The sequence below is a fragment of the Perognathus longimembris genome, chromosome 2 (assembly GCF_023159225.1).
Source record: "Perognathus longimembris pacificus isolate PPM17 chromosome 2, ASM2315922v1, whole genome shotgun sequence".
Lineage (NCBI taxonomy): Eukaryota > Metazoa > Chordata > Mammalia > Rodentia > Heteromyidae > Perognathus > Perognathus longimembris.
In genome coordinates, this window is record NC_063162.1 from 143,466,611 (window position 1) to 143,490,031 (window position 23,421).

A 23,421-nucleotide genomic window follows, 5' to 3' on the forward strand; every position below is an offset into this window, starting at 1 on the left:
TCCTGTCCCCAGACTCATAAGCTGCCTCTTTAAAGGATGTAAATGTATTTTAATAGGTTTATATTTATACATTTAATTAATCCATTATTATTCTCCCTCCCACCCTGGCTCCGGACAAAGGTATTCTGTTGCCTCTAGCTATGCCGTTAGATTTTCTAGTGGGAAATTTAGTCAAATAACCAATACCACCCACCCCAGAAGAATTTCATAAATATTTCTTGGGTGACATCACTCAATTGCTTTGTTCTAGTTGAAAAGTAGAAACAAAGGCCTCACATGCGTAGTTATTCTCCTGTAATTGTCACTGCGATGAAGGGCCAGGATTGTCCCAGGTCCTTTCTGGGGGCTGGGCCCGGTTCAGGCTTCCTTCTCGGTTCTCTGTCTCTAGTTCTAGGCTGTGTCTTCTTTGCCTAGAGGGTCTTGCCTGGGTTTTTCTGACAGGGCTGAGTTTTCTTGGGGATAGAAAAGGCATTTAAAAACACACATTCTGAAATCCTTTCCTGTGGCTTTATCTCCTGTATGCTGAGCCCACAGGATGTGTTCCGTGATTAGTCTGGTGGGCTTCAGCTTTTTCCAGCACCTTCTCTTAATAAAGTTCAATGATGTAATGGTAATCATGGTTGTTGGACAGCTTCGACATTGCTCTCCTCAGTTCAGTGGCTTTCTGGGGGAGGGGTCCTCCTTAGAGGATCCTGACTTTTGGTTTGGTTTGGTTTCCACACTGGCTTGGGCAAGAAACAAGAATATAGGGACTGTTTTCTATTTTTCCAGGTTCAGCAAATACTGTCAGATAGTCAGAAGCATCATCAGAATAGGAATTGGACAGGCAGAGTCCGAATATTCGGCAAGGATCTGAATAGCAGGGCTTACGGCATTGTTTGCTATTGCCTGCTGCTTTCTGTCTAGCGAGTGCCAGCGGCCAGGCATGGCTATCATGATTCGCTGGGCGTCCTGGCACCTGGGACTCAATGCCAGGCTGGCTGGGCTGACTCTCTCAGAGAATGGGGCCCAGTGATTTCCCTATTTGCCTCATGCTGATTGAGAACTTGCTTCTTGCCACTTTTCTCCTTCATGCTGGTAAACTCTGAGTCTTAGTTTGGGGGGGTGGGAGACCCACAGCCAAATGCAGACTAGCTTTCTGTAGTACGGAGGCCGTGACTCAGGAGCCTGTGAGTCTTTTGGTCCAGTCGATCTGCGTGCTCTGAGAAAGGACTGAGATGGCCTTCTCTTGTCGCAGCGTCTGAGTATTCATCAAGCCACAGCTATATAAATACGCAGATCTCATTTGTCATGATGGCTTGCTTGGACCCACCTGGAGAGTCCCATCTTCCCAGCAGTAGTGATGAACAAGATGGCAGGTGAAATCACTGGATGGTCCAAAGACTTAATCACCCATTGTAAAGATTTATTTTACTTTTTCAGTAGTATTAAGGATTAAACTTGGGTACTTATGTACCAGTACCTGGCAAAGTCAGTTTGTTTAAAATATTTTTGTGGTTGAATTATGCATTATCAAACATGGTATCATAAGTAGTCTAACCATATCTCACCATGGTGACATATGATATTTTTGTATTACTGTGAGCGCATAGATTTAAATGTATCTAACATGTTTTACTTGATTAAACTGTCCATCTAAGACATGCCCAGGTCTTGCTAGCTAAAATCAAGGTGTCCACAGGGGTATCTGACTCTGAGTAAGTAGGATCTGTTCTTTGCCTGGTTGGTGTGTGGCTACATCCCCCCAATCTGTTTTGAGTCTTCAGTTTGCCTGAAAGAAATGGGGTGAGGACGTATAATCCTCCAACTTGTAGGGATGTCCTAATATGGATAATTGTGCAAATTACCAACTCTGAGATTCCTGACTCAAGCAATGAGTAAACATGTTGCAATGGTGATGATTTGGAGTTGGCTCAGGTGCCACTGATGTAGAAAAGAACTCAAAATGAAGCTTCACATTTAAATACTGATAAAAAATTTAAGGAAGTCTCTAAGTTTTGATACTTACAGTTTAAAATACCTAGTAAACATTAAAAAGGTGCAGTTATAAAATTAAAAACAAAGAAACAAAAAAAAACGAAAATGCACAGTGATATTAAAAGATGGGGGATAAAAAGGATTGGAACTCAGTGGAGAGAATGGTACTATTGGCTAGAGTCAAAAGAGGTTGCTTTCTCTTTTATGATCAAAGACTGGAAGAATTGATTGTATCCTGATAGGCATGATCAAGCATCGATGAAGAAATTAATGAAAGTGAAGGGAAAAAATAATAGAGTAACGAGTGTAGCTAAACAAGAGAGAAAGGAACCAAAATGAATGGATGCTGCTAAATGAAGGCTCTCACTCTCCTCTCCTGTCATGGTCACGAGCTTGTTAGTTTCTGTTATTCCAGGTAACGGGTTCTAGGTGCCTGCCTGTGTTCTCAGCACCCTGCCTGTGTTCTCAGCATATTCTCTGTATGCTCTCTTGTCACAGTTTGCCCGCACAGCCTCGCCTAGCCTAGAAGACAGGGAAGGAAGGAACAAGTTGGTGGAGATGGTGGAAAACAGACCCTGTTTGAAATGTGGCTGCTCTGGTTTCAATGCTAGCTCAATCATGAGCAGCACTTGAATCCTCTCTTCAAGCTTTAATTTCCTAATCAGTGCATGATTTGTGCCTCTACCCTGATAGATTCGTTGTGTCATAAAAGACAGTGTATAAAAAACACCATACTGCCTAGGACATAGGCAGCAATATCACTTGTTATAAATTATAATGATAGCAATGATTATATAATTCAGATGTCATTGTCAATATAGAATGTTTCTATTTGGTGACACAATTGTTTTTAGGCTAATGGCTGCAGTGATTACATTTTCATGAGACTTACAATAGTGAAGAAAGAATTCATGTCTGCCAGCTACTTAAATATTTATTTAGTAGTCCTCAATGTTTTTCCAGAACAGTGAAGCTCATGAGTGGTTCACTTTCCTGAATTTTTGGGGACAAATTATAATGAGTGTTACTAAATCTTTTGTATAGGGTTGGACAGAACTAATAAAGAAGGTCTTGAAATTCTCTGTGATTTGCTTGTGTGCCTCTTTTTTTTAAAAAAAAACCATAATTATTTATTGTCAAAGTGATGTACAGAGGGGTTACAGTTTCATACGTAAGGCAGTGGGTACATTTCTTGTACAATTTGTTACCTCCTCCCTCATTTCCCCCTCCGCCCTCCCCCTCCCCCTCTCCCTCCATGAGTTTGTGTGCCTCTTAGAACACATTTTATATTGAGAAATCCACTGTTAGACTACAACCCTCATACAATGAAAACAGTGCATTTCAAAATGAGTGGACTGCAACTAAAGAAATACTTAGCAACTTATAGCTTTAAGTGTACTCATTTAAAATAAGCTACATTTTTAAGAAGCTATAAGAAGTGAAGAGGGGGCTGGAAATGTGGCTTAGTGGTAGAGTGTTTGCCTAGCATGCACCAAGCCCTGGGTTAGACTCCTCAGCACCACATACACAGAAAAAGCCAGAAGTGGCTCTGTGGCTCAAGAGGTAGAGTGCTAGCCTTGAGCAAAAAGAAGCCAGGGACAGTGCTCAAGCCCTGAGTTCCAGCCTCAGGACTGGCAAAAAAGAAAAGAAAAGAAATGAAGAGAAAGTACCCATCAAAAAATAGAAGGGGAATTATAATCAAAGTATGAGCATAAAATAATTAAATAGCAAACAAAAATTAGAATGATCAACATAGGAGAAAGACAAGAGTAAAAACCTAGACAAGGCTATAGGAAGACTAAACCTAGAAAAACAAACTAAAAATCGAAGTAAATACCATTATTTCAATAAAAAACTTAAAATTTCACAGCAAAATCTCACAGTTAATCTTAAAATATTAGATATATTTCTGTAGATTCAGGAAAAAGAAAGATGCTTTCTCTTACCACTTCCTTCTAACATTTAATTAGAAACCCCAGCCAAAGTAACAAGACAAGAAAATGAGAGACAAACAGCTTTTTAAAAAAGACAACAAATTTATATTATTTGCAGGAAATATAATTGCCAACACAGGCAATCAAATAAATTCCACATGCAAACCAGAAGAACTAATGAAGTTTAGAAGGACCACTGAATACAAAGTTGGCATCAAAAATGGTATCTCTGCAGGTGAGAAATTCCAATAACAAACATATGTAAACATATGCATGCCTAGTTTCCTATGCATAAAATTATTAAATTGTTACCAAAGGACAGAGAAGAGAATCCCTGGAGAGATGTGCCACGTTTATAGATGAGAAGAATCGTGTTACAATCTATAAGTGTTATCAAAATTAATTTATAAATATAATTGCAATTCCCAGAAAAGTCCAAACAGGATTTTTAAAAAATCAACAGATTAATTTATTTCAAAATTAGAAACAAGAGAGTAAGACATGAAGAAAATACTTTAGAGATGTAATAATTAAAATAGTAAGGCACTGGCATAAACCAGACAAGAGGGGCCCAGGCACCAATACTACAAGGAGCAGGGTAGAGATGGCGGTATAAAGGAGGGGCCAGGGCAGCAAGCACACCAACACCACAGTGGGCAGGATTGTTTTGTTAGAGTCACCATGTTCCATCTGTCCTGCTGAGCCACCTCTTCTGGCAAAACCTGGCTTAGCCTTCCCTCTGCTGATTGATTTACCTTTGCAGCCTTCTGTGCTTTGAGAGATGTCAGATTCTCATTCCTGGGGAACAAACCACTCACCATGATAAATTAGTAAATGATGGTTGCTATTTTCAAGTTGTGTCTTGGGAGGTAAGCTAGCTACTACAGACACATGAGCAAGAGTGAACTGGAAGGTCCCCAGCCTTGAGGACCAGCTGAAGGCAGTCTCCAGGGAATGGAGACTGGAAGGAACTTGCTGGGAATGCCAAGATACATCCATGATGCTGAAAGGGGAACTGAACGAGCCTCCCAAGCAAAGGCTGCTTTTTACAAATTCCCCACAGGAAATGGAGGCATGACTGAAGCTACTCTATCCCCACAGTCCTCTTGCTGTAGCTGGGGGTGCAACGAGACATGGAAAGAAAGAAAATGGAATCCAATCAAAGTCAACCATCATCATTGAAGTTGGCTATTTTCTAAGTGAATGAAAACAGTGAAGCATTGGGCCAGCTAGTTGTTCTCTGTGCCTTCCTGTGCGTGTGGAGTCAGCTTGTGGGATGTATTAGTACCAGACTGCTCGTCCTTCCTTCCCTTCCCCTCCCCTCTCTTCCTTCTCTGCCATCCTCTCTCCCCTTCCTTTTCCCCTCCTCTCCCCTCTCCTCTTCTTTCCGGTCTTTCCCTCCCCCTCTCTCCTTCCCTTCCCTTCTCCCCTCCCCTTTCTTCCCCTCCCCTCTCCTCTCTTCCCTTCCCCCTTTCCATCTCCCCTCCCTCCTCCTCTTCCCTTCCCCCCTGTCTCCCCTATCTTCTTCTCCTCTTCCTTTCCCTATCCCTTCCCCTCCCCTCTCCCCTCACTTGTCCCGTGCTCTCTCCCCCCTTTCCTTCTCCCTCTCCCCTCCTTTTCCCTCTCCCTCTTAGTAGGCTCTACCACTTGAATCCCAGTCCATTTGCTTTTAGTTTATCCCATAGTCTCACAATACAGATGTGCAGCACCTTACCCAGTCCCCAAGCGAATCAGCTCCTGTGGCACTGTCCTGCGTACCACCTAAACAATTGTAAGAGCCAGACAAGAGGGAGAGAGAAAAGAAGAGAATAAAATAGGGAGAGGAGGAGGAGGAAAGGAAGAAAGAAAGAATTTCAACATTGGGAATATGTTTTTAAATTAGTGAAGAAGGTACAGCAAAAAAATTCTTTCTCCTGAGTAATAATAGAAATGCAGAAATGAAGATACATTGATTATGTCCACCAAATTAGAAAAAACAACCTTACAAGACTGATGAAATGAGAACAAGACAGTGGAACTAAACAGCACAGTTTTTGGAAAATGTTTGGCATTTTGGACCTGTGTTAAAAAACTAGTGACAAGTGAATTCCACGTGTGGAAAATCGTCATGCACAACTATGTCTGTGGGAGTACTATGCAGCCATGAATAATACCCATGATAATTAATATAGAGAAATAAAAACAGAAAAATTATGGAGTATATAGTCTCAACTATATACAATACACAGAAAAAAAATAACCACAAAGATTCAGGAAAAGGAGACTATACTTTTTCCCTGACAGTTTGAACTTCCTTGGCCCAATGTCTGTCACGTGCTTCAAGATTTGCCTTCTGTGAAGCCAGCAGACCTTACGTTCTGCTCTCAACTCTTATCAAAACCACCTGAACACAGGGCTTGGTCTCTGATGAAGCTTCCAGTACGCCCTGCGCTGTTTACAGAATGACAGCGGGCTGCTCCTCTCTGAAGAGCAGGGCAAAAGCACTGCCAGCACCCCGGGCTTTACCTGGTCTTGGAACCTCGCAACCGTGACCCCGGGAGAAGCTCTGTTTTCCAAGAGTATGCTGCCACTTTGAAGACATCAACTACCTCTGGAATTTCCCAAAGCAGCTAACCATGTAGAAATCGTTTGCTAGTAATGGCGAAAGTGGAATTAGTGAACCATGGAGCTGGCTGCACTCAGACACATACTAGAGGACAGACCAATCCCCCTAAGGCTGCCTAAGACATGCAATGAGGGCAACCTGTGAGACTCTAGAGCACTGGCATGCTTCTTTTGTTCCCATCTTCAATCCCTTTGGGCCTGTCTTGTGATTCTTCAACATATCTCCAATTCATTGTGAGTGGCTACTTGGATTAAACAACTTACCACATACCTATGTGAAATTTATCAAAAGAGGGCATTTGTCCTGAGGAAATGAAAATACTTGAGAACATTCCCAGCTTTACCATTTGAGCCTTATGTTGAAGATGGTCCATATGGCTCCATTTATTATGAGAAGGGACAGGATAAGTATCACCACTGGCATGGCAGATACTAGCATTTAATGACTGCCTTCACTGTGAAAATAAAACCAAAGAATGCTCTCTGCAGCTATCTCTGCTTTCTGTTGTCATTTTCCAACTTCGGTATCCTTCATGTAAACAATGACAGATGTCCATAATCATAATTGTGGGATTCATTTGCATTCATTCCTGTCAAAGGAAAGCTGCTCTAACTATCACACCGTGCTGATCGAGGGATGATTGTGCATTACCTGCTTTCCCCAGGTGCATCCCAGGCCACCTGTACATTTTTGGATGGCACAGACCTAAGTGACATAAAAGAGAAACTCCTTTTGCAATGGTGATTTTGAAAGTAACAGGAGCAGAAACATGAACACTTTTTTGCTGACTCCCTCTGATCCCCGGGATCAGTTTCCTATGTCAAAGTACCTGAAGTGTCTGGGAGGCCCGGAGTCTGAAATCTAGGTGTCAGTAGGCAGCTGTTCCTCATGCTGCCTTCACAGTCACTTGGTGTCTTTCCTGTGCCTTTGTCTCCTCCTGGGCGTCTTAGAAAGACCTTTGTCACTGCATTAGACCTATGTTCTACTTCAGTATGATTTCATTATAGCTAATTACATTTGCAACGACCCTACTTCCAAATAAGGTTGTCATTCTGACATTCCTGAGGGGTAGGACTTGAAGTTACTTTTTATTTAAAAAATTATTGCTATTATAAAGGTGATGTACAGAGGGGGTTGCTGTTATATATAAGTTAGGTAAAGAGCACATTTCTTTTTGGATGGTGTCCACTCCTTCCCTCGCTCTCTCCTAATTTTTCCCTCCCATTCTTAACCACAAGTTGTATAGACTTTTTTTTTTGGCCAGTTGTGGGCCTTGGAGTCAGGGCCTGAGCACTGTCCCTGGCTTCTTTCTGCCCAGGGATAGCACTTGAGTCACAGCACCACTTCTGGCCATTTTCTATATATGTAGTGCTGGGGAATCGAACCCAGGGCCTCATGTATGCAAGGCAAGCACTCTTGCCACTAGGCCATATTCCCAGCCCCCCACAAGTTGTATAGTTTGTTTTTAACATAGTGTCCAGTGAGTACTGCTGCATTTGTTTACCCTTTGTTCCTCCATCTCTGTGCCTCTTCTCCTTTACCCTTCTAAAGGCAGGTTAACAAACAAGACAAAAAGAAAACAAAAACAAAAACAAAAACTACATCTTGTTTCCATTTCCTGGAGTCCATTTTGATCAATATTATTTTGTATGATCCGATGCACACATGCATTGTGCCTTTGTGCTCCTCTCCTAAGAGTACCAAATTATCATTTGCAACTTACCAACCCATCACAAGTAGAATCCATGAATTTGGAGTTAAGAACCTGAATCCAAAATGCATGAAACAAGAGGGCAGGGGAGGAAGTGGGAACAAGACTAAGCAAACTCACAGTGCAGGTTGCCTGTAAACCTGGTGAAGAGACTCTTCCCTGACGGGTTTGGATGGTGAGATGCTGGTGACTGGTGATGATAGTTGGCCAATTCCCAGCTGAAGACGCTCACGTTCTGCCCTGAAATCTGTGGTTAGGCCCAGGACATTCTCTGCTATTGCCATATGCTGGGAAAATGTCTGAATTTTGTGCAGAGACACACGGGCAGTGTTCTTGTAAGTGGCGTTACATAATTAGAGCATGGGCTTGCATTATAATTAGCATGTGTAATTAGGCACAGACGTCTTGTCCTTTAATTAGACAATCAAGACATCTAATTACAAAAATTAAGATGTAATTACGTGGCCCAAGATCTTCATATTTCTCTTTTATTCTATAAGAGAGATTCCATTTAGAAAATAATTCACAGAAATGGATGAAAAAAAATGCACCCAGACTCCTGATTTGAGGTGGTTAGAGAGGTGGTAAGGGAGATGCTCTAAGTCTTCTTTGATCCCTCTCGTTGGGTATAAGGGCCATCATTTAAAATATCATCATCTACTTGAAACAGTCACTTTTGCCCACTGTGCTAGTGCACACAGGCATGGAGAGGAATGTTGGCATGACTAATCTGCGTCCTTCACAGAAGCCTGTAGCATGGCTTGTAATGACACTTGAACACGGATTTCAGTGTGATGTCCTGGGAATTCATTCCATCCGAACAACATCTCCAGATGATGGAAATCTTGGTGGTTCTGGCAGAGGAGTCTGCCTTCCCTTTTATCCTGTTTGATTCTCTCCTGTGGCCTCTGGAAACAGAGACACATTGCTCAGAAGAATACAGACCCATACCAAGCTGTCTTGCCCTTGCTCCGCATGTTTAATGATGTGCAGAACCGTCCCTATGTTTGTGTTGCCTCTTAGACTGCAGGTAGGACGGTGGAGAATATTCCACCTTGTAACAAATGAGCGATTCTTGCCACTGAGGTCTGTTGAGTTGCAGTCCCCTTTGGAAGCCAGTCTGTGGAGTTATTCTCTGTTGTTTTTCCCAGTCTCTAAATTGTGCTTTGGCTGATCTCGGCATGATGCTAAAATCTCAGTTTGACTCATTAATTTTTCTGAACTAACTGAACTTTTGACCTAATTGGCTGGCTGGTTAGGGATCAGGGCCATATGGCCATGGTTTTCTAAGCCAGGCTTTAACTCCTGCTATTCTTCTCTTCCCATAAACTGCTGAAATATCCTAGTAATTCCAATGTTTTGACAGCTACACTGTACTGCTGCTTTCTCTTGGAAAGTGGCACGGAAGTCTGTCAGACCACACTTCCTGGTTTTTGATTAAGAAAGTCTGCTTCTCATATGGTTGCAAGCTGGGGGGGGAGGGGAAGGGACTAACAGAGGTTGGTGATATTGTCTGGTCTGATCTGCTCTCTATGGCATCCCTCCATCTCCCACCCCCCCCACATTTTTTTTTTATTGGTGGTAGGACTTGAACCCAGGGCATGGGCACTGTCATTAAGCTTTTCTGCCCAAGGCTAGTACTGTACCACTTTGAGCCATAGCTCCACCTTCTGTTTTCTGGTGGGTAATTGGAGATAAAAGTCTCACAGACTTTCCTGCCCAGTCTGGCTTTGAACTACAATCCTCAGATCTCAGTCTCTTGAGTAGCTTGGTTTATAGGCATGAGCCACCAGTGCCTGGCTCTATCTCCTTTTTTTTTTTTTAATAAAATTGTTTTATATTGTTCTAGTATTTAATTTTTTTTCTATAGAAAACAATCATCAGTTCATCACTGAGTTCATCACTGAGACTTTCAAGCAATTGCTCATGATAGATTTAGAGCTGGGATGAGATGTATTTTCGAAGATCATGGTGAGCTTCTGGGTGCAGGGAGGGGCAGGTGAGCTACTTCATCCCTGAGGCACCTCCCAACTCTGAGGTTTTCAGATCCCTGACCTCTGGCCCATCCATCACCCAGGAGTTTCTGGTTGAGTTACTCTTGTTACTTTTGTTGTGCACTGTGAGCCCTCGACCCTTTGCTCCTTAGTCATGTTCACTGGAAATTACTCTTCTATCCTTACTCTAAACTTCCCATGAATTCAGTTTTTCCAGTTCCTAATTGGGCCAAAACATGAACAGAATCTTCAGTTTCTTGGCTTTTGAAATTTATTTCTCTCCCCCCTCCTCCCCCCCACCCAGGTATTCCACATCAGCATTCTCAAGACTGGAAAAGCTGGGCATCAGACACCCCAAGCCATCTCCTTTCATTGGAAACATGATGTTCTTCCGCCAGGTAAGGCATGAACTCACTGGTACAGGTACAAGCCTTCCCCCATGAAGAACTGGTCTTGTCTAGGTCAACCCCAAGTGGTTTGTGTATGAAGGTGTTATGTGATGCAATGAGCCATTGTCTACTGTGCTGACAATGCCCTCTCTCGTCACCCATCAATATGATGGAGTCTTGTCATTTACCCATTATTAATTCATTCACCACAAATCTGTGAGAACCCCTGAGCCCAATGGAACTGTGACTGGCCATAGGAAATTTGACTAGTGTGTGAATGATAGCAGTGGAAAACCCAGGTTGTGTATGTGTGAGTGTTTGACCTTCTGTAGTAATCCTGTGAAAAGACAAAAGGAGTCCCTGTTTCTTGGTGATTCCTGGCACCCTGGATCTGTTACCAAAATTGTCTACCCCAGTACTTCCTGAATTTTCCTTGTTATCTACCTCTTGTAATGTGCCCTGTTGTTTATCTTCCTGTAACTCCCTTACGATGGCCCCTGGTCTGGGCTGGGATGTAGCTCAGTAGCAAAGCGCTTGCCTAGCAAGTGCAATGTCCTGGGTTCGATCCTCAGTACCAAAAAAGAAAAGACAAAAAAAAAAAAAAAAGAAAGATAGCCCTAGGTCAATCTGAACCTATAAAAGTAGAGATTAGAGGAGACAGCTAGGGTTTAACTATGTCTGTCAGTTAACCCATTGCTTGCCCCATGACAATACTGGATTATTACTTATTTAATATTAAATGAATAAATATGAGATATCACTGCATGGACATTTCTTCATTGTTGCTCTGGAATCTGCTGGTTGGAACCAGCACAAACTCTATTGGTTGAGTGCCTCTAATTACCCATACCTTAGGATTCAGATTACTTACAAAGTGTACCATTAAATGGCGGTATACAGCACCGAAGCAGGATTGGGTAGTGGAGATGGGAGCTGTTGTCTTGCTTTAGATAGGAGGGAGAACTGTCAGAAGGGAGGCAGCCTACAGCAATTACTGTGGAAGAGAGAAACACAGACACCAGGGAGGGAGCACCACACGTGTGCCATGTCTTGAGAATGACAGCTGGAGTGTCCACAGTCTGTACCCACCGGAAGCCAAGAGTAAGGGCACACTGGGAATTATGGGGCTCTGTAACTTGTTTACTCACACTCTGAAGGACACGCGCAGAGCTCTTCATGTTCCGTCCTTCTGGAGTAAGTGAGGTCCATAGAAATGCAAGATTCCCATGCAAGGGACCACTAACAGTTTAGGTCGGAGTTGCTGAATCCATCCAGGCTGCAGTGGGAAGAGCTTGGTACAGGATGATCATGCCAGCCACAAGAAAAAGAACATGGGCTGGGTGTCAATGGCTCACACCTGTAATCCTAGCTGTTTAGGAGGCTGAGATCCGAGGATCGCGATTCAAAGTCAGCCTGGGCAGGAAGTTCTGTGAGACTCTTATCTCCAATTAATCACCAGAAAACTGGAAGTGGAGCTGTTGCTCAAGTGGTAGAGGGCTAGTCTTGTGAAAAAACTCAGGGACAGTGTCCAGGCCCTGAGTTCAAACCTCATGACTGGAAAAAAAAAAATTAAAAAAAGAACATGGGAAAAATTGGGAACCACGATGGTGCTGAGAATTCAAGGCCAAAGGAGTTAAACATGAGCCTTAGGTTTGAGCCAGGATTGCAGGGAGAATAGCTGTAGGATACAGAAATAAAAAGTCAGAAAGGGTATCTGGTTCTGGTACAGAAACCCTGCTTTATTTTAAGTACATTGTCTTCAATTTGCCACAGTGACATATCATAGAAACAGCCCAGCAGGCGCTTGGAGATAAGGCCCCTGGTCTCTATCTTGGAAAGCTATTTTTTCCTCACATTGGGTTTCTCAGAAGCCTGGTGGTTTATCCTCCTAACTCACAGGGACATTGCCAGTAGAACAACATCAGGAGCCAAGAGATTGTGTGTGTGAAAAGCCACACAAGAGCAGGAAAAGACAAGGGTTGGATGAACCCTGATTATACCCATCTAATGGCTCTTCAGGATGCCCCCTTCTCTCTGCCCCCCGCCCCCGAAAGGCAGCTCCTTGGCTCTAGGCCCAAAATAGCTTTAGCTATTTTTGCCTTTTTATCTCCCTTGCTTAAATTTCTTTGCTCTCATTTCTGTCTCTTTCTCTGCCATCATCCCTCTCCAGAATTTGTCATGTTGATTGCTTGTTCCCAGTATCTTAGTTCCTCACCTCACATCTTGTTTTCTGGCAAGGCCGGAGAGTCCAAACCAACTAGCTCCTTGAAGCTTCCTGCGGATCCTTGAAGCAAGCATGAAGAATGTTAGAAGTGTCAGAACAAACCAGACAGGAGATAGGAAGGAAATGAATGTCACCTTTTGCTGGGAGCTACCATCCTGGGTACTGAGTCGAATAATGAATGCGTTTGGTCGCAACATTTTTAACAGAAACAGTATAACTTAGGTATGGGGAGAACACCAAGCTGTTACCTCTTGAAAAATTTCCCCAGCTCCTTTTCAGCCCATCCTTGTATGCACAGAGCCTGCCAAGTTCTTTCTAGAACTTGCTAGAACCTAGTCATTGCATTGACTATATTTATATTAATGAATACTTTCCTTGGTGTATGGCAAAACTGAGGCTGGAAAATTCAGTGGGCTTAATGGGATGGGGGTCTGTTTCCATTCAGGATATCCACTTTAACCCTCAGGTCTCCTCTTACACTATACCACTTATTTATCATATCTACCCATCCATACACACCCTTCCCCAGCACAAATCTAGCATTTTCCACCCAACTCCATCCATGTGTATTTTCATATATACATCACCCCTGCCATATTGAAATTCTCTGAGCCCCAACCCATGTGATGTCCTAATGTGTCCCATACATTCATCACCCCTACAGCACAGGGACTCTAGCATTTTCTGATGCTCCACCTACTTTGTTCTGCACATACCTCCTGGTACACTCTGCTATAAAAATATGCCCATGTTTTATCCGATGCAGAATTAATCTAAAGTCATGTTATTATTATACTTATAAATTTTACTTTGAATATGTTGGTTTTCGTTAAAATGTAACTTAGTTGGAAAGTATTCCAGATTAGTGATAATTCTGAGAGACTGAGAAGTTTACACATTTAGGGGCCATGAAAGGAACTTGGCCAAGGAATGATCTGAGCCGTATTATGGGGGAGGAGGGTGCATATTATAGATTAGCATGTACACAGTGTTTGAGTAGCAGTTAGGCTCAATAGTTTAAGTACCAGTGATGTCTTTCTTCCATTAAAATGGAGCTGCCAAAGAGCTTAGCTTGGCAATATTTTTTTAAAGCCTCTTGTTTATCCAATATTATGCAGTACTTGAAAGCAATACAACTTGAATTCTTTTTTATGGTTTATGTAATTTTGCTCTTGCCTTTCTAGTTGTTTTTCCCTGAGTAAATTTGAGAAGTTGAAATTTTGCTCAATCATTCTTACTGTGGTGCTGTGTTTTCTGCAGGGTTTTTGGGAAAGCCAAATGGAACTCAGGAAACAATTTGGGCCTCTGTGTGGGTAAGAAGATTCAGCTTTTATTCTATATGTTTATATTTCTGCATGTTGAGTTGATGTGGCAGAAATAATAAGAATAGGAATGTTGCTTGTTTATATTCACTTCTTTGGCAAGGCTTCTTTCAACTTTATTTTGTGAGTATATTTTTAAGTGCATGTCATTGTGTTATCTTCATACACATGTATTTAACGTTCTTTGTCATTTTCTCTTGTCCCCCTGCCCCTCCTACTGGTCCTCTTCCCTTTCCCAAATAGTCTCCCTTCTACTTCCATGTCTCTCTCTTTTTTAAAATCTAGATTCCACATATAAGAAAAACTATTCTGACACTTGTCTTTCTGAGTCTGGCTTATTTTGCTTACTGTAATGAACTCTAGTCCCATCCATTTTCCTGCAAATGGCATGATTTCATTCTTCTTTATGGCCAAAGAAACCTCAGTTTTCTATGTGCAAGCATATTCTGTTTTTGTCTATTCATTCGTCAGTAGGTACCTGGGTGGATTCTCTGGTTCTTGTTGAGGGTCCACAAAGAGGGCACCCTGTGGTACAGGCAAAGTTCTTATTCTGAGAAGACCCTCAGTGTTGTTCAAAGAGGCACTGTGCTCTCCTGAAAGACCCTGGCTGGATGTCTGAGTCATTCCACACTATCCTGGGAGGCATTGTGCTGTATAGAACGTGACAACCCTCCACACTCCATGGCGAAGGGCCAGCTGGCTTTCACAGCCCCTAATGACTTACCTTTCACTTATTTCAATCTCACTTGGCCCAGCACCCTTTTGAAGAGGAAGGAAGTATTATTAATAACTACATAGGATAACAGTATAAATGAAGACTTCCTGGTTATGCTACGACATATGGTCACCCTTGCTCTTGGCCATTTAAAGTGATACGATTCTTCCCTTTATTTTTCCTGAATTTCCTGAATTTTCTCCTTCATGCTTCAGAGAAGGATTCTCTTTTTCTGAAACTCCCGAGTCTGATGAATAAGCCCATGGTCAGACTACTTTCTCTATTAGAGACTTAACAGGCTTGAGTTGATTTTTAACGTAAGTCGTTCTACACTAGAGTCTAATCATCTTATTCTATTTTACACAGCATCTCCTCAGATATGGGATGTTATTTAGTAGCATTTTCTTTTCTTTCCTTGGCTCTCCTGAGGTTTGAAATCAACGTTTTGTGTTTGCTAGTCAGGTGATCTACCACTTGAGCCCCGGACAGCGCCTTATGCTTTCAGGTTTTTGTTTTTTTTTTTGGCCAGTCCTGGGCCTTGGACTCAGGGCCTGAGCACTGTCCCTGGCTTCTTCCCACTCAAGGCTAGCACTCTGCCACTTGAGCCACAGCGCCACTTCTGGCCAGTTTCTGTATATGTGGTGCTGGGGAATCGAACCTAGGGCCTCATGTATACGAGGCAAGCACTCTTGCCACTAGGCCATATCCCCAGCCCCCCTCAGGTTTTTTGTTTGTTTGTTTTTTTTACATTAGATCTTATGTGTTTGCCCAGGGCCAATCTTGGATCATGATTTTCCAACCTATGCCTCCTGTGTAGATGGGTTGCAGACATGAACTGATTCCTGGCTTATTTACTGAGCTTGGGTCTTGTTAACTTTTTGCCCAGATGGGCCTTGAACCGTAATCTTCCTGATCTCCATCGCCCAAGTAACTGGGCTTACAAATGTGAACTACTGTGCCCAGCCCATCGTATATTTTTTATAGGTGCATTAAAATTCTGTTGGATTGTGAACATGTTAACCATATCTACTAGCTTGGAAGCCTGTCTGTCATAGGACTTTGTACTTCTGTTTTCTAATTGCTTATTTTTAAAGGTACTGGCTTGTCTTCTCTGGAAATGACCCTACCCAGGAGAAGTATAATCTTGGCCAGATGCTTCCACCTATACTGGTTTTCATATAGTCCTGAAAAACTAATAATTTAGGATGCAGTATTAGATGCTGTCCTATTAGTTTGTCGTTGCTGCAGAGTGATCTAAAGTGATCATTTATTGTGTGCCTAAGGATTGTCTGGAGTTGACTGGTTGAGGCTGCACGTGGCTGGTGGGCTTCTCTGGACTTTCCGCTGTGTTGGGAGGGAGGGCCCCACCGTGCACTCAGGCCCCCCATCTCTCAGCCTCTGTGGAAGAGGAGGCTCGCCAGGGAAGGATGTTCTCTGGTGAAGGCAAAGACTTGAGGAGGAGTTGAAACTGATGAAAGTACTGATGGGCATAGGTGAAATGCCACTGTATGAAACCCCTTTCAACAATGAGCATTCCATGACAAACGTGACGGCTAGGAATGGGAAACAGAACCTGTCCGGGGTGAGGGAACTAGTGGGAGGAGGAGGGTGAAGGAGAAGGTCAGAATACTTGATGCGAGTGGAGCTGTGGCTCAAGTGGTAGAGCACTAGCTTTAAACAAAAACAATAGCTTAGGGAGAGCACCTCGGCCCTGAGTTTAAGCCCCACAACCAGAACCCCAAAGCCTGGTTCTGATGGAGCGGGAGATGTCCTCTGCAGGAAGCGGAGGGGTGGGAGAGGGGGAGGGCGGGGAGGGGGGATGGGCAGTACACTGTTTAGCCTTTATCTTATTCTTTTTTGTATTTACTTTGTTTGCATCTGTATGGGTACTGGAGATTGAATCTAGGGCTTTGCTTTTGCTAGGCATGTCCTCTACCACTGGAACCCTTCTCCTCGCCCTTTTGTTTGTATTTTGGTTTTTAGACAGGATCTTGCTAATTTTGCCTAGGCTAGCCTCAGTCCTCTGTCTCCCAACTCTTGAATAGTTTGGGTTACAGACACACACTACTATGCCCTGCTTGTGTGTGTGTGTGTGTGTGTATGTGTGTGTGTGTGTGTGTGTGTGTGTGTGTGTTTTAGGCTCTTATTCCAGTTCTCTTCTCAATGTCCCCATTCTGCAGCTGCCTTGATCCTGACCTCTATCCAATAGCATCTACCTGTTATTCTTCAAAACCTCAGCTCCAACTACCTCTGCAATTACCTTCCAGCCTTGATCTTTAATCTTCCAAGCCTAGCAGCATGCAAAAATATACTAAGTGACCATTGGAATCCTCTCTCTGAAAGCTTTTTGCACTGGGTGTACACATCTAGAGAACGCATATGGCTCTCCTGTGTCTGCGTGAGCTGCCCAGATGAATCCTTACTCCCAGTGGGACAGGGCAACAGGAGGAAATGGCCTTAAAATGCCCCCACTCTCAATGGTGGGCCAGAGATGGAAAATAGACCAGGCTGTGGTCAGAGGTAGTTCCAGCTGATGAAAGTATGGCATAAATGGTAAGAAGCTGGCAACTTCCTGTAGTGGTAAACATTGGTCACCGTGGACATTCTAGGAGTTAGCTGCCACCAGAGGGGTGCCAGAGGGTAACAGTCAGGTGAGCAGTCAAGAAGCCATCAAAGAGGCCTGTCTTGGACATTAGGCCTCAACCATAGGTAACCTAAGAGACCTCTGAATCCCAACAGGGGAGTCTGATGGGAATGCAAGGACTCAGGAACCAGACCCCATGCCCAGTATCACTTGCAGGAGAAACTCCACTGTGTCTGGAACATAGGAAGGCTGAGAAGCTGGGTCTCTCAATGCATTGCCAGGATGGTTCTAGTTTCTGGCCCCGGGCTAGGGCTGCAGGTAGGGACAGAGTAGCTGGCAAGGATGAATAGAAGGCTGCAGAAGCTGGAGAATCAGGGACAGATTTGCACTTTTGCAATGTTGATGTTTCTATCCAAAATCTACATCAAAGAAGACGGTGTCAGGTTCCAGGTGGGAGGGAGCTCCCTTTCCATCAGTGACAATCAAATGCAGCATCAATAACTTCTTTATCCCTTAAGTGACAACCTGCACAGCTGTGTTCCCAAACAATAGAATCGCTCAAATTAAAGCTACATAAAAGCACTATCTCTAGTAATAAGTACAAATCAAAAACTTCTATATTTAATTGAGTGCTACCTGCAAGAACTTCAAGTTGTTCAATGCAAAATGTATAATAGAGTTATTTGTACTAGTCATGAATCTTTGTGACATTTGTCAGGGTGTTCTCCCTCCTGGAAATAAGTCTTGAGAACACATGCCTTTATGCATAGATTTTTTTTGTGTGTGTCAAGAAATCTTGTGTGGGGGTGGGGGGAGGGGGAGAAGAATGGCACAACCTCAAAAATTACACACACATTTGCCACGTTCTTGTGCCTCTTACCCCTCATTGAGAGTGCAAACAGGATTCAAAGAGAATGATATTCTACCTCTGTCTTCAAAATTAAAAAAAAAATTACAAAGTCCAAAGAAGCAGCAAATATCCAATTGTTCAAAGTTTCTACTTGAGCACTATCTTACGGGCAGAAGCTCAAGTTTTCAGAATCCCGTGAACGAGCCAGACATGGTGGCACACACCTGTAATGCCAGCACAGGGGAGGCTAAGGCAGGAGGATCTCAAGTTGTGTTTTTTGTTTGTCTGTTTGTTTTTTGTCTGTCAGTCATGGGGCTTGAACTCAGGGCCGAGGCATTGTCCCTGACCGTTTTTTGCTCCAGGCTAGTGCTCTATCACTTTGAGCTACAGTGCCACTTCTGGTTTTCTGGTGGTTAATTGGAGATCAGAGTCTCACAGACTTGCCTGTTCGGGCTGGCTGGCTTTCAACCATGATCCTTGGATCTCAGCCCCTGAGTAGCTAGGATTACAGGTGTGAGCCACCAGCGCCCAGCTCAAGATCTCAAGTTTGAAGCCTGTTTACATTCTATAATGAGACCCTCCATCCATAAAATAAAACAAAAGGAAAGAAAGAAAAAAACTTGAATAATTAATAACACTTAAAAATCAGTAATTGTAATCCTTATTACTCACATGGGGCAAAAGACAGCATCTAAATATCTAAAATCAAATTCATTGCAAATACTACTGTAAATGTTCAACAATGGCCATGTTCTATCTTATACACATTTGAAATTGTATCAAATTCTGAACAACCAAAGCTCTCCTCTACACTGGAATGAAGTCTCCTTTCTTCCATAAGTCTTTCCGAGTCTGGGTTGTTTACTATGCATTCCAATTAGTCCTGATCAGTCTTTTGTGGAACATTTCTCTAGCAATGCACACGAAGTAATTCCCTAGAAAGGCGCCACCAAGTTTTATGATGCCTACATGCCTGGGGCAGATAATAGAAACTTAACTACTAAAATAAGTTCCTTGATTATACTTCGAATCTCAAGACCACGTTCTTAATGACATTTCCTCCATTTTCCTCTCCAACTGCAAGGATCTTACAATCCACAGAGCAGAGGTTTTCTGCCCTAACTACAGCACACAATTTATCGGCCTCCGTGTAGAGGTTTGACTCTGACCTGTTCTCTAGGCCTCACATTAACCACCAAAGAGACACTGTTAGCAGGTAGTTCTGCTTTTTGCAGCTGCCAAAGGAGGAATCTACTGGCTTATGTCCTGAACTATGGCTGGTGGGTGGTCTGTCATTGCATGGGAGGTACTTGGTGACTGAGTGCTTTTGTCTTACCACATCTGTTGGCACCTCTTGGTGGCTCCTCAAGCTGCAGGGAATTGGCCATTCAGAGACTGAATCAACATGAGCATTTTTCACACCAGGATCACTTTGGCAGAGAATGTAGTTCCTCCCTCTTCTGCACTAAAATGGCGGCAGGTGGCTGGGTAGGTGCACATTAACCATGGAAGAGGCAGTTGTTAAATGGCTTTGAAGCTCCTCTTTCTCCTCTCCCCCTTCCTCCCTCTCCTCCTCCACATCTCTGTCTGTGTTGGCCATCAAACCCAGGGAGTCGCACAGGACAGTATAGGCAAGCCTTCTACTGCTGAGCTACATCCCCAGCCCATGTTTTCTCTCTTTGGTTTCACTGCCAGACAATTTGTTCCTAATCATCTTAACATGGTGGCCCAGACTCTTCCAAAAGACTCCAGCCGAGAGATCCCTAGCTGTTTCTTATTAAAGGAGTCTCAATAACAAATGCTTGAGGGTATGTGGGCAAAAGGGAACCCTATTTCATTGTTGGTGGGAATATAAACTTGTTCAGCCACTCTGGGAAGCGGTATAGAGATTCCTCAGAAAGCTAAACATAGAGTTCCCCTACGAGTAGCCCCACTCTTGGGCATCTACCCAAAAGATTACAAACAAGAACACACTAAAGAAACCAGCACAACAATGCTCATCGCAGCACAATATGTCATTGCTAAAATATGGAACCAACCCAAATGCCCCTCAGTAGGCGAATGGATCAGGAAAATGTGGTACATATACACAATGGAATTTTATGCCTCTATCAGAAAGAATGATATTGCTCTATTCGTAAGGAAATGGAAGGACTTGGAAAAAAGTTATACTAAGTGAAGTGAGCCAGACCCAAAGAAACATGGACTCTATGGTCTCCCTTATAGGGAATAATTAGCACAGGTTTAGGCAAGTCACAGCAGAGGATCACAAGAGCCCAATAGCTATGCCCTTATGAATGCATAAGATAATGCTTAGTGACATGAACTTCATGTTATGGAAATAACTGTTATATCACTGTTGTAATTACTTTCAACATGCCATGTGAAACCATAGCTTTTTTTGTTGATGATCCTCTGGTATCCCCTCCCTGTGGTTGTCCCTGTGCTATCACTGTATCTTATCTGAGTACCATGGATACTGTATATACTGGTATTAGAACTAGGGAAAATTGAGAGACAAAGGATAAAAAGACAAACGACTCCAAAAGCAATACTTACAAAACCATTTGGTGTAAACCAACTGAACAACTCATGGGGGAAGAGGGGAAGAGAGGGAAAAAAGGGAGGAGGTAACAAATTGTATAAGAGATGTACCCATGGCCTACTGTAACCCCTCTGTACATCACTTTGACAATAAATAAGTAATTATTTAAAAAATAAAATAAAATGTATATGAATAAGAAAAAAAAGAGTCTCAAGTTCTCTGCCAGAGTTTAGGTTCCCCTGCACCATCCCATGATGGAAGAAGTTTCCCACCTTTATCTTCATCAGCCTGGGAGCGCCATGAGTGCTTCATCTCTAATCTACAGTGGACACTTGGTGTCCTGAATGCTGCCTTTCTCCAAATCCAGACCAAAGGAGCACCAGGGATTCAGGGCACCAGAAACCACAAATAATCCCCAGAATAAAGGTCTCAAGTTCACATGCCAACAAAGTGACTAGGAGGCACCTCACTCTCCATGGTTGGGGGGCTGATGGGCTTGCTTCACGCTATCAAGATAACATAAAATGTACCATTTGGGGGGGCACAATGTAGCAGGATTAACTTTAGTGGGTCACTATGTAACCATTACCACTACCACCATTCATATCTAGAATACTTTTCATCTTGCAAAACTGACATTTTATCCTGGTCACTCCCCTCCCCCACCAGCTCCTGGCCACTCCCATTCCATTCCCTAGAGACCACATGTAAGTGGAATTGCACAATTTTGGCTTATTTCACTTAATATGTGTCAGACTTTCCTCCTCCTTGCCTTCATTCTCCCCCTCCCTGCCTTCATTCCTTTCCCCACCTTCATTTCCCCCTTTTCCCCTACCCCAGAGCTAAGCATGGAACCCAGAAAAGTCACACATGTCAGGTAAATACTGAACCACACCGAGCTACATCCACATGGCTCCACCCACATTTTTTGGTGGTACTGGGCTTAGCACTCAGGGCCTTGCTCTTGTTCCATAGGTGCTACACTGCTGAGCCATGCCTCTAGGACAGATTTCCTTTATTTTTAGGACCAAATAATCATATATTGTATGTTTATTCCATGCTTTTTTTAATCCATTCACTTTTTGATGGGTATTTGACATTTCTGCCTTTTGGCTATGGTGGACCCTGCAGCTATAAGCCAGGTATGGTGGTGTACCCATGGAAGGCCGAGGCAGGAGGATCGACAGTCTGAGGCCAGCTTGGGGTACATTGCATGATCCTGTCTCAAAAGATGCAGTTATGACCGTAAGTATACAACTCTATCTTCAGGACTCCGCTGCCCCGTTCATTTGGAAGCTTGTCAGAAAATGGAATTACTAAATCAGATGGCATCTTCTTTTCTTCTGAGGGCCCATTGTATTATTTGTCCCAATGAGCCCATCATTTTAAGTTTGGAGGATATTTTATAGCAATACTTGTGGTTCCCTTTTCGTCATGATTAGGGGGCTATTCTTTCTTGATAGCAAACTTTAAAAGTGAACTCCAGGTGAAATTACAATCCTTCTTATGCTCTGGAACCCAGTTGAGCAGTGAGATATGCACATTTTTTCCCATTTCTTTTTCTGTCTGTCTTCCTGTCTGTCTGTCTGTCTGTCCCTGTGCCAGTACTTGAACTCAGGGCCTTGCACTCTTGCTTGGCATTCCCACTTTAGCCACATCTCTCCATCTAGCTTTTTGCTGATTAATTACAGGTAAGAGTCTCATATATACTTTTTTTTGCCCAGGCTGCCTTTGAACCTCAATCCTCAGATCTCAGTCTCCTGAGTAGCTAGGGTTACAGGCGTGAGCCACCAGCACCTGGCTGAGAACCACACGTTTCTGTTTGTTATGTGTGACCTTTGAGGTCTTGCCTCCAATTTTCTGCTGGCTACAAGCCAGTGTACACATTTTTGACCAAACTAGCCCCATTGTCAACCAATGCTTGAGAGGCCCATAAATTCAGTAGCTGTAATAAATTCCCAGTGGTCACCACCCAGAGTTCCCTCTTCTCTTATCTCACTCCTCTCTGCCAAGCCCTTTACAATTTATGTGTCTGCTTTTCCATCCTGCTCTCCTCCCACCCCCAAATTTCCTCTTTCCCACCAGCTTCCAGGGGCCCTTGTGTCTTACATAAATTTCCTGCTCTCTGTCTGGGACGGTCGCTGACTTCCTCTTTGGTGTTCATGACATTTCTACTTCTCTCTTTGCAGCCAGTCCTTCAGTCTTAACAGCTTCTTACCGCTAGTAATCGATGTTTGATAATTTACTAATCCATCTAGGTTTCTTTCACACACCCTTTTAGTGATTTCATAGGCAGAGGCTCCAGCATTTGCTGGAGAAGACATGCTGGATTCCTCATACTCCCTGCTTTAGCGCATGCTCACTGTGAGAGGTTAGCTCTGTACCTAGGTAAATAATGGAGAGAGGGCAGGGATACCTAAGCCTGGGAAGACATTGAGAGTTTTTGGCTTGGATGGAAAGGTGGAAAGTAAAAGCTGAGGGTGTGCTAGGACAATCTGATGTTTGGGATGTTGATAAAGAGGATAGGAGAGGGGAGGGAAGGAGAGGAGATGAGAGAGGAGGAGAAATGCC

General features: G+C 43.2%; 1 protein-coding gene across 1 annotated transcript in view; it reads left to right on the forward strand.

Moving 5' to 3' along the window:
- Tbxas1 (thromboxane A synthase 1) overlaps positions 1-23,421 on the forward strand; it is a 136,148-nt gene that overhangs the window by 17,204 nt on the left and 95,523 nt on the right. The window contains exons 2-3 of the mRNA XM_048340327.1: positions 10,526-10,619; positions 14,095-14,147. Coding sequence (XP_048196284.1) covers positions 10,526-10,619; positions 14,095-14,147 — 147 coding nt within the window. The remainder of the gene's footprint in view (positions 1-10,525; positions 10,620-14,094; positions 14,148-23,421) is intronic.